At 47.1% G+C, this 11,195-nt stretch overlaps 4 protein-coding genes across 4 annotated transcripts; 1 reads left to right on the forward strand and 3 right to left on the reverse strand.

Annotated features, from left to right (window-relative positions):
* Nucleotides 1-438: 438 nt before the first annotated feature.
* On the reverse strand, nucleotides 439-4,225 carry I302_102272 (uncharacterized protein; the record flags this gene model as incomplete). Its single annotated transcript, XM_019187651.1, has 18 exons — nucleotides 439-557; nucleotides 657-732; nucleotides 802-847; nucleotides 909-1,006; nucleotides 1,072-1,162; nucleotides 1,256-1,386; nucleotides 1,467-1,616; nucleotides 1,683-2,135; nucleotides 2,198-2,390; nucleotides 2,450-2,504; nucleotides 2,557-2,611; nucleotides 2,673-2,906; nucleotides 2,960-2,989; nucleotides 3,047-3,157; nucleotides 3,216-3,345; nucleotides 3,405-3,511; nucleotides 3,576-3,742; nucleotides 3,820-4,225. 18 exons carry the CDS (start codon nucleotides 4,223-4,225, stop codon nucleotides 439-441), a joined length of 2,652 nt encoding a protein of 883 aa, XP_019050529.1.
* Nucleotides 4,226-4,648: 423 nt separating this feature from the next.
* I302_102273 (uncharacterized protein) lies at nucleotides 4,649-5,932 on the forward strand (the record flags this gene model as incomplete). The annotated part of the gene is made up of 8 exons (XM_019187652.1): nucleotides 4,649-4,655; nucleotides 4,715-5,000; nucleotides 5,059-5,114; nucleotides 5,177-5,288; nucleotides 5,354-5,447; nucleotides 5,517-5,610; nucleotides 5,687-5,778; nucleotides 5,861-5,932. The coding sequence occupies 8 exons, from the start codon at nucleotides 4,649-4,651 to the stop codon at nucleotides 5,930-5,932; spliced, it is 813 nt and encodes a 270-aa protein (XP_019050530.1).
* Nucleotides 5,933-6,160: 228 nt separating this feature from the next.
* On the reverse strand, nucleotides 6,161-8,160 carry I302_102274 (uncharacterized protein; the record flags this gene model as incomplete). The annotated part of the gene is made up of 4 exons (XM_065869453.1): nucleotides 6,161-6,810; nucleotides 6,988-7,153; nucleotides 7,284-7,555; nucleotides 7,737-8,160. 4 exons carry the CDS (start codon nucleotides 8,158-8,160, stop codon nucleotides 6,161-6,163), a joined length of 1,512 nt encoding a protein of 503 aa, XP_065725525.1.
* Nucleotides 8,161-8,750: 590 nt separating this feature from the next.
* On the reverse strand, nucleotides 8,751-11,180 carry I302_102275 (uncharacterized protein; the record flags this gene model as incomplete). The annotated part of the gene is made up of 5 exons (XM_019187654.1): nucleotides 8,751-9,663; nucleotides 9,734-9,861; nucleotides 9,945-10,179; nucleotides 10,278-10,385; nucleotides 10,489-11,180. 5 exons carry the CDS (start codon nucleotides 11,178-11,180, stop codon nucleotides 8,751-8,753), a joined length of 2,076 nt encoding a protein of 691 aa, XP_019050532.1.
* Between the last annotated feature and the right edge of the window lie 15 nt (nucleotides 11,181-11,195).

Below are 11,195 nucleotides of genomic sequence, written 5' to 3' on the forward strand. Positions count from 1 at the left end.
CTTCTGCTGTGCATATTTCATCTCTTAGGGAAGGGTTCGTCTTCAACCCAGGTGGTTTCCTGTATATACCTTTTTGATACTTTGATACCTGGACAATCTTACTGTGTATATCCTATTTGACTGTTTAACGATATTTCATTTCAAATAATTCAATACGATGCTTTGTAATGAATGGGATGTCGAGTACGCCTTTATTTTCTATGTCATGTTCGCACGACCTTTGACGACCTCAGATACGTAGCTGGGACACGACTTTGTTCAACTGTCGGGTCACGACGCCGATCAATAATCTCAGGAGACCATTGGTGAGGAATGGAAGGGGTAAGGTATACATCGGAGTCATATGATGTTTCGTATCATGTTTAGGTACAACCGATCTACTGTTCCGGTCCCAATTTCAAGCAGACAAGCTGCAGAACCACCTAGCATCCACCCACATCACATCAAAGCAGACATCTTGACGTTCTTCCTCACCGCGCTACTCGACCCTTCGTTGAACTTGTATACCGCTCTGAACTTCTTGATGGGGGGTTCAGCAGGGAGGGCAGGTGAGATACCTATACAAATGGAAAAAGAGGAGAACATCAGTAACATGCGTACTTTACGTTTGAATTCTTGAAATTCAAGTATTGATCAGAGGTAGGAATATAACTCACTGCCTTCGTTCGCTGAATCGGTGCGTAATAACGGAACGCTGATGGACTTAGTTCGACCAAAGAAGTCTGTTGCGGGCTGTCACAACCATACCCACATCACCTTAGTTCGCCGTTCCTCAAGAAGACAGAATATGACCCAACTCACAAGTTCCGCTTTATCGACTGTTTTCTTCCCCAATCCTGCATTTCCCCTATTCATGATTGATGTCAGCTAGCTCCCACCTTCACTTCAAGAATAGCAGATGAGCTCACTTCAGTCCATAGGCTTTGGCAAATCCATCCGAACCAGTCGTACCATTCTCGCCTTCCACGCCAGCTGCGCCTCGTCTTCTCGCAATCTCGGCGTCCATCTATCGTTCAACGCGTGTCAGCTTTCGCATCCATAACGGACAAGTCTGGGAGAAGCTGGACCTACCGACTGAGCAATCAATTGTCGAACAGCAAATCTCGACGCCGCAATATCATCCGCTCGTTTACCTTCGTAATGGACAAAGACATCTATTGGACTACATGTCAAAAACGCATTTGGTCAATTTAGTGGTCATTATCATCTTATGATGTCTTGAAGAAAGATTCCATTAGGAGAAGAAATGACGAACGGTTCCAATCTCATCATGGGTTGACCATTCTCCCCTTTCTCCTGCCAAAACCTCAATCCAAGGGGAATCAATAATTCTACTAATCTGTCTAACACGGCTCTTTCGGCAGGTTTGACAATGTTCGCGTTTACCTGATACAACATCGACACTATCAGCCAATCTTGATCTACTCCACAAGGCATGGCGAGAGGCGTGTATGATATACACATACAGGTTTCAAAGGCGGGGATATAATCCTCATCAACAGAGGTATAAACTCCGTCAAGCTCGTCGTCGTGGAGAACAACGATCTCAATATAGGAGGCACAAGGTTTTTCAGCGAAGTCGATATCTCCTCGTTAGCTATCCTAGCTTGGTAAGCCTATAGAATCCACGCCATGTCAGCTTAAGTGGCAGGGCGAGGCGACATAGACTGGTCCCAACTCACCTCGTAATCCGCTTTAGGCCATTCAGTGGGTTTCGCATTATTCGCAGGAGCCGCCAAGTGGCTGTACCACGCTGTGATAGCATAAGGCATATAACTCATCAAATCCCATTCTTGAGATTCCGATACTCTCGTTGAAAGCCTATCATAGTATTCCAACCAATCATGTACCTTACACAGGTTGCCCAAAGAAGCGTCCAGAGGTTTGAGATTGGGGTAATGTTCGAATAAACCTTGAACGATCTTATCGTAGTCGCCGCATGCCTGAATAGCGAAAGAGATTCGATCGACGTAACGTCCGTCATCTATTCCTATGGCTTTGCGTCGTTGTTTCGCTGCTAAGGGGATGAAAACGGTATTCCAGACTGATTGGAGGGTAGTTCCGGAATCTTTCATCCCGACGCTTGATGATCGAATGGCTTCGTCTGTGACGGATGTGGACTTCGATTTGATGAACTGATTGTTTTGTTGTAAGCTGGTTCATTCTGCTTTATGCATGGGGGAAGATACTAGCTTACTTGCAAAGTATTCAGACAACTTCTCACATCTCCGCTCGTCACGTCAACCAAAGTAGTGAGAACCCTCAAATCGGCTGATAATGTTTCGCGATCGCAGATCTCTCTCAATCGTTTGACCAGTAATTGCGGTTGAGGTTTTCGGAAACGTATGACTCGAGTAAACGGTCGGAGAGCACGCAAAGAGGAAGCATAGCTGTACGATATATACTTTCAGCCAAGATCATCGAAACCTACCGTATAGATCCAACTCACAGATCATTGCAGATACAGATGATAGGGCGTCGGAGAGGTCTTGCAGGTGTGTTACCTATCGTGATTGTCAGTCTTATGCTCATGGGAAAGCTCGGCGGAGAACATACTCTTCTTCCTTGCTGGGACATCCTGTATCAATTTGATTAGACTTCTGACAAAGCTCTATCAATCGTACACATGGATCAGCTTTCGTGTCATGATTGATCAGAGACACATGACTCACCGCATCACCCCCTCCACTAGCTCCGTCGATCTCATCAATAACCACACAAGTAGGTTTACCCTCACTGGCCAAGCCCGATCCAGCATCAATGGCGTTTTTGATCCTGGTCGAGACCGTTGCAGCTGATCGATCATCAGAAGCGTTGATCTCGAGTGTTTTGTACCCCGCATGTCGAGCCACAATATGTGCAAGTGTCGTTTTACCGTATCCTGGCGGTCCAGATAGCAGTAAAATCTGGAAAATAAAACATCAGCTGAGAAGTACAGCTTGAAGATGAAAGTCCTTACCCTTTCTCTCGGCCTTCCGAGGGGGTCGACCTGAACATCAGACAGAATCAGCTATGACCCGCAGTGGTGGTGGGGGCGCTAGCTTACCACAAAATTCTCATTCTCATTCTCCAACTTCCTCTTCTTCCCTGGGATAACCCTTTTGAACACGCATTTGTCCCACTCTTTCAACCAATTCATCACTTCTCGGTGCACTCGCTGAATATTCATCGCGTCAGTATACTATTTTTCGGTTCGAGGATCAAAAGAAGCTTACATCTTCTCCCAACAAGTCTGTGAATTGCTTCGGCCTGTATTTGTCCACCCACATTACCGTACTTCTTTTTACAATTGTCATACCTTCCCTTTCAGCTTGACGACGTTCCTCGTCATACTTCTGCTGCAGCCTAATCGCAGGGATCAGCTGATGTCCCATGTTCAACGCAGCAATTAGCTTAGGACCCACTTTATAGCTTGTTGCTGAGACTTCAACTCGTCCACTTCTGCCAATAACTTGTGCAGAGGTACACTCAGCAGATCTCCAGCATTGGCTTTGCTTCCTTTCGCATGTAGCTATAGGTCACGGGTATCAGTATCACTATGTTGAATATTAGCCATAAGGTGAAAGTACGCTCACCTGAGCTTGTGGTGGTTTGGGCTTATTCCTCCTTTTGAATGATACTATCTTCCCTTGCAGCGTTTCCGCTCGTAAGGAGGGTACTGTACATGTGTTGAAATGAGACTGGAAGATCGGTAATGGTGTGAGATCGGATTCAGGAGGGGGCGTTAGGGCTATTCTCGAGGCTACCACCCGAGTGTCAATAATCAAGCTTTATCCATTTGTCTACGTCTTCATGCAATTGAGAAGGCGATGGACTCACATGAAGCTACAGGCTGATCTGTATCTAAAGAGTCAAATATCCCAGATGATACAAATTCATCTTCAGGCCTTTCCACCGCCCTTATCTCGATAACTCTGCTTTTCTCGAAGGTAGTAGTACTCATTTCCAGTGACATCGTCTCCCTCTCCATCTCCATCATAGCCAACTCAGCATCAACATCAAAATCATCCGGCTCTTCTTCCAAATCAGGAGGTGGACTGTCCAGTCTCATCCTCTCAGGTCGCTTGAACACTTCAACAACATCCGTCGCTGTCATCTCATCGTCCGCCGTGACTTCTTTGGAGGTCTCGCTGGTCGATTGATTGGATTGAGGAGGGGTGGGGAAGTCAAAGTTGAATATGTCTGTTGGCTCGAAGAGCGGTTTGATCACTGTTGGATCTGACATGATGGGTGATCTACGATGATCTGTGGATGATACAAGGTACAAGACAGGGATGAGATAGGTAGATGGGTTGATGAGCTTTATCTTTGTCAAGTTGAATAGATGGATAGCGATAGATGAATAGATGAACATTGGAAGTCGTTGAAATTGATTTTGGCCAATATTCATTTTCATATTCACGCGACGCGTTCGAGCCATCCTCATCCTTATTCTTGCCACGTGGCATCAGAAGCCGAAGTCAGCTCATCCCTGGCCCGCCCTCCACTTGTGTAGTCCACTCAACTTCAGTACAGTACAGTAATAATTGAATCCTCTTCCCTTTCACCTCTCTTCTCTACATCATCGGACTGAATATCCACCAAGCTCACACAGAGATACAGGAGTGATAGAACCCCCTACACTGACACCGCAGTTTGTTCAGCCAACATGCCTCGTAAGTGTGTCAGTCATCGTCTCTGCGACAGCACTTGGTACGCTGACCATAACACCCAGCTAAAGGAAGTGGTAAACCCCGACACTCCTCCCCCTTGAAACCTACTCGAAAGTCTTCAAAGACACCAGCTAAGAAAGCTAGAGCTTCTGAACCTGCTCCGCAAGGCGGTAAGAGGAAGGCGACGGATGAAAGTGATCACGAAGAGAAGGGAAAGAGGGGAAAGGGAAGAAAGAAGGGGAAAGTAGACGAAGAGGAAGAGGAAGAGGAGGAGGAAGCAGAGGTTGTAGAGCTAGGGGACTCAGAGGGCGAGGAAGATGAAAAAGAAGATGACAAGGAGGTGAATGAGTATGTCATCTGTTGATTACGACTCCAGGGCGGAATGAGGACTAACGACTTGTCGTAGTTCCCAAGAGGTATTCAAAGAGATTTCCAGTAAGCTCCACTCGAAGAGTAAAAGAAGTGAGTTCTTCGTTCTTCTATATACCAAGTATACCCATGACCTGAACTGACTCATCTTGTAGGTAGGAAATCGGGCAAAAAGGAGCCAATCGAGACTAAAGAGCTCAAGAAGTTGGACAAGATGTATGACGATGTACACGACATGATGAAACAAGACGACATCGTGCAGGTCCGGTCAGTCCACTACTCTCTTAATTCCCTCAAGTTTGTCATGTACTTTAGCTGAATGGTTTGTATAGCCAACAAACGATCAGTGACCTCTTCATCAAGCTCAAGGGAGATCTGGATCTAGAACAAACCAAGAAGACAGGTGAACTCATCGAAACTCGAACCGTAAGTATACCACTTCCCAACCTACCACTTCGTGTTGTGAGAAGCTCACTATGCGATACTACTGGTCAGCACCGATGTGTAGAGCTCTACAACTATTATCAGGACTTGGCGAACAATTATCACGAACCTTTGATCGGGGCTTTGGGAAATGCTATAAGAGCTCGTAAGTTCAGCTATAGTCTTCGTTGTGGACCGTACAGCTGAAGGTTACTTTATGGCTGATTCGATGTCTGGAATAGATGAAGGCAGAACACAAAGTATCGGAAAGACAATCAAGGAATTCACGAAGATTCAGAAAGAGAAGATCAAAGAAAATGAAGAGATGATGAAGGTGAGTGTGAGACCTCCATCAGGTGATCTTGTGTTTGTCCCACCTTTCTCGACTTGGGCTGAATCGAATTTGCTCTACTCAGAGCGCACTCGATCCTCAAAAGATGGTGCATGGTAGTAGAGAATTGATGTTATCGGTTCTGAGGAACGTTTAGAATTATGTGAGGTACCCTTTAGTCCTCAAATACCAACTCCAGCCCGCCAGAGCGTGAGGACAGACCGCCCCCATCATTGTATATCTCATGAGTGAGCCATTACGTGAAGATGTTGAAGATGATAATCGTATTCTCAGTTGTAAATAATCCATCATGTTGCTACAATTGTGATTATATTTTGTAAATGTATAATCATGCATCATGTCCATGTCACAGATCTACATAACCCTAGAACTCGTACAAATCCGGTCTATCATGTCTGACCTGTACCCTCTGAGTCTGACTCTCCTTCTTATGCTGATGTTCATGTTCGTGTCCGTTTCCATCATGATGATGATCATGCCCACCATGATCGTGTTCACCATTCCCACCTTTCCCCGAATCAGTCGAAACATTTACGACCATCTCCTCCTCCCCTCCAAACCTAACCCTCGCTCGAGGCTTCGACTTCTTCTTGATCTCCCCCTCAGGTCCCTTTGACCTATCCACCCCTCCATCTCCTTGTGGGATGGTCGATACCCTCTCGCCTTCGACAATCGCATGTCCCTTCTCCACACCCTCCACTTCAGTATGACTATTGGTGTGGGTATGGGTACTCGTACCAGACAACGCAGCAGTAACATCCGGCGGACCAGTCGACCTTTCCCCTACTCCTCCCTCCACCCCAAGATGGACAGTCTCAATCACGAATTTCTTCCTCTTCAACCTGAATCCCAAATTATTCTCGCCTGCTCCGCCACCGCCATCTGAACCTTGCGATACGCCGAGGAGGGTGGAATGCTTGAGGGTGGAGGGGAGGAGCGTATGGGAGGTGGGGTATGAATGGAGGGTTAGGAGGCCGTGGGTTGTTGGGAAGAGGGGTGGGAGGGTGGGATCGTCTAGCAAGCCAGACGAGGGGGTATCAGCCTGATATCGATCTTGGTTACATAACGTCTAGATTATGTGATCCAGTACTTTCGGGATGGGACTTAGAATATATGATGGCTAGTGATGTCTCGAGATGTTCTTTTGTGATGAGACATGAGACATGAGACGAAAAGGACAACGCTACTCACCTGCAAATCCCTTCAACTCAACACTAGCATCCACCAACCAGCTCAACTTCCTCACGAAGCTTTCCTGGCTAGGTCCAGCAATAAAGTGTGGAGGGACGGTGATAAGTGCTGAGATGGGTTTGTTGCGTATGATAGATCTGAGGGAGTGGACAAATCGGTGGACCTGCTAAACAAGACAAGACAAGCATTGAGTATTGATCAGCAATCCGTTGACCAAGAGGCAGAATATCACAGAGAAGGAGGAGTTGTGCAGGACAGGGTTCCCGTTGTATTTGAAATTGGTCAACCCAACTCACATTATCCGTAACCTCATCACCCCACTCCAATCCCCCTAACTCATGTATCGTAATTCTCCCAGCCCTCTTCTTATCAGCCTTATCGACCTTCTCATATATCTTCGTGATAGCCTCATTCACCTTATTACCAGCACTGTTGGAGCTAGAGGAAGGTGTAGTGGAAGAGTCGCTCAGATCGTCCAGGTTGATGTATGATTGTTGGCCTGTTTTATGGATCGATTGAAGGACGTCCTGGGGTATTGAGTTGGTCAGAGAGAGATTCGAGCCGTTTCCTGCGTTATCACAGAATCAGCATATGTTCTATTCTATCCAAATACTGCGATGAGTGGTATGTAGCGCAGCACAAGACACAGATGATATCAAACCCCTCTACACCCTGCACCCGTACCAGGGGCACTAATAGGGAGTAAGATACCCCACGAAAGAAAGAAAGAAAAAAAAAGCCCAACTAACCTCCAACAGTAGTCCTGAACTTCCCCATCCTCTCATACCTCCAAGCAATCTTCTTCCCCTCTCCCTCCTCCTCCCCTCCTTCACCCTCAGTTTCCGACTGACTCAACTCGTCTCCTTTCCATCCCTTTTCAGCCCACATACACCCTTTCACTATCTCCTCATCCCCTCCGACAAGTACCGAGGATTGTCCAGAGATCAGACCCTGGGCTATCCAGTATCGTTCGATCAGCTTTGACCATGCCGACTGACTATCTGGAGCAAGGACCAAAAGGATCGAGCCAAGAGGTAATCCGCCGCCTAGGAGATCGTCTAGGGATGGGAGGCCTGTAGGCAGGAGGTTGAGGGAGGAGAGCGAGGGGGAAGGGTGCGTTCCGGACGGTGGGGGGAGGGTCGTCGAGGGTATACGACGGGTGAAGGAGGGCATGGCGGCTGTTCCCTTGTCTTGGCTTCTCGATCTTCGAGTATTTGATATTGGTTGTGAGTTTATATGTTGAGTCTTGATGTGGGAGATGTGATATCAATGATGCATCTTGGTTGTTCGACCTCGACCTCATACTTCTGCGAACAAAATTAAGCAACAGCAACAACCGAAAAGTGGAGGTCAGGTCGAGATGACAATGTCCAATCTGGCACTAAGCCTTGTTATATCAATCCATGGCCAACCTATCTTTGCTATGATCCGCCTTTATCTTTATGCTGAATGCCCGCAGATGACCCCGCTCAGGTATGCGCTGCAAGGAATGCTACCCAAGAATCAAGACAGCTAATCTGATAGTCGTGCATGTCAAATTCACCAACTATCACCCAAACCTAAAAATACTGATGATCCCATTCCTTGCCTTGCCTTCCCTTCCCATCCCATTCCATCTATATCAAGTCAAGTCGTAAACACAAAGACAAGATACACAGTATATCAAATCCCCCATCCGTATCATCGTGTATGACACCACAAACAAAAACAGGGCATCAAGAAAAGAAATACACTTATAAGCAAACCCCAAACCTCCTACTCAATTACCGTCCTCCATTACCGTTCTTCACCAGATTCACCTCACTCTTACTTCCCCACCCATTATCCCATTCTCCATCTCCCTCATGTCCACTCCCCGTCCCACTTCCTTCTCCTTCACCTTCACCATCCGAATTAGAATGCAAGAACGCATCCACCTCATCCATCGTTTCATCCTGTTCCCGTTCCCGCTCCTGGTATTTCAAAGGATAAGCCTCCCCTCCAGGCTGCTCGTACGGCGGAGGAGGTACCCTATCTCTTCTGGAGTTCCTCAAAGGCAATTGACTAGCTTCCGAGGCTGTACGACCCCTGCCCCTTCGTCGAGATTGATCAGGTTGGAACAGCGCAGGAACGAAGTACAACAAGCCGGTTCTCTGTCTTCTTCGTCTGTTCTCGTGTGTCCCATATAGAAGTGTCGCGGGAGCAGCCAGTATTAGATGACCCGCTCTCTTGAATGCATTGGCAATTTCCGATGAGTTCCCGGTAAGATCAAACGTCGTAGAGGGCGACATCAGTCCGCCAGAAGAACCAGTCGTAGATGTCGGTGTACTTGCTCCAGACCTATTTCCACTTCCATTGGAGGCGGAGGTAGGGAGGATAGGTAGTAATTGATATTGTTGTCCATTCCCACCTTTCCTCTTGACCCATATTAACCTTATCACACCCAATACCAAGACGACAAGGCCGACCCACATGAGCTTCTTGCCCCACGCCCCGAGGAAGGTTATGAATCCTGCGTCGTCGGCGTGCCATGATGATCCGTAGAAATGCGAGAAGAATGAGTGGGGGACGGTGGACATGGGCGCGTTCTTGCCGTATAATGATTTGGGGAGGATACGGACTTCTGCTCGTGGGTGGGTTTCGGTCAATGGGTGGGCGGAGGAATAAAGGGCGTATTGGGCGGATAAGAACATGGGTCTAATATCATTTGATGGCATGTCAGCAATTGAACTTCAGAATTCATCCACAAGAGTTAGGCGGAACTTACCCGGTGGAAAACATGACGGTCGGATAGTTGGTGAAATACTGATGGTTGAAAGTGGATAAACCATGGACGGTATCGTCCATAAAAGCAGATCCTTTTGAAGAGAAGATCAGATCGTTTGATACGCCGACCTATTTGGCCAGACATCAAGTAGATATCAGTATAAATACAATGTTGCACACGGGAATGATTAGAAGAGTGATTGTTCACTTACAGGCTTAGTAATAGGCAAGATCACCTCCCAATCACCTTGTAAAAGCGGATCCAGTCTCCTCCTACAACCAATATCCAGATCCATGTACACACCACCGAAATGATGAAGGATGAAATACCTAATAGAGTCGGCACGTTGGATGGGGTACTCGTACGAATCGAACATGTGTAAGTGAGCGGGATAATGTTTCGCAATGAATTCACGAGAAACATCATCGGTCCATAACATGTATTCGCTGTGGCGAGAGTGGCCACAGACGTCAGCACATGCGTAACACGACTGTCTCCCCGTACACGGACAGATCAGGATGGATGTAAACAATGTCAAACTCACTAATCCGGCATACCCTCTCTACATTCTTTCCAAGCCTTCCTCCACTTTTCAGGCAATACATCGCTCTTCCAAGTTTGGTGGATCAGTCGAGGGATATTCTCTCCGGGCCTACGTGTGTCAATCATAAGTCAGCTGAATAAGTACTCCTCAATGGCAGATAAGATAACAGTAAGGTTCTCTTGTCAATCCATCCATGTACGCATGGACTCACCTGGTGGTAACGTTAAACAACCTTTCCCAACTATTGGTATCTTCCACTTTCCCATTCCAATCCTTCCTCATCCAATATCCACCCGATCCTTTCCCGTCAATCCCCCATTTCTCATCATTCTCCTCTACCTCATCCATAACCGCAGCTGTGTTCTCCTCAGATTCCACAGAAATATCATACGTCTGCATCTCCGTGTCCTTCTCTCCCTCCAGTTCAGATCCAGAGTCGACACCTACGTCCACATCAACCTCCTCAGCAGCATCCAACTCCTCCATCTCCTCTTCCAACTCCTCCCAACTCTCAGCTAACGTCTCCGTCCCCATCACACCTGACGCCTCGAGCGGCTCGATCTCATCAGTCACATCCCTCCATTCCTTCCTACGCTGTAACGTCTCATTATATTCCAATGGATCTTTCAATGGTTTAATGATATCCCCCGGTCTCCATGATACCTCCGTTTCCGTCAAATACGCCCAACCCGGTATATTAAGGAAGTACGACACACTCGACAGGACTATCACTGTTCCCACTAGGAAAAGGGACAATACAATCAAGAGTCCGATGATGATTTTACGTGTCTTTGAGGATTTCGGTTTTGATTTTGATTTGGGTTTGTTCGAAGAGGTGTTGATGGGTGATGGTCTGTCATTGCGCGAGGAGGAGGAAGGCGAGGAGTTGCTGGGGTACGACATTGTACGAGATCTTCT

This window comes from Kwoniella bestiolae, chromosome 1 (assembly GCF_000512585.2).
Source record: "Kwoniella bestiolae CBS 10118 chromosome 1, complete sequence".
NCBI classification, from domain to species: Eukaryota; Fungi; Basidiomycota; class Tremellomycetes; order Tremellales; family Cryptococcaceae; genus Kwoniella; species Kwoniella bestiolae.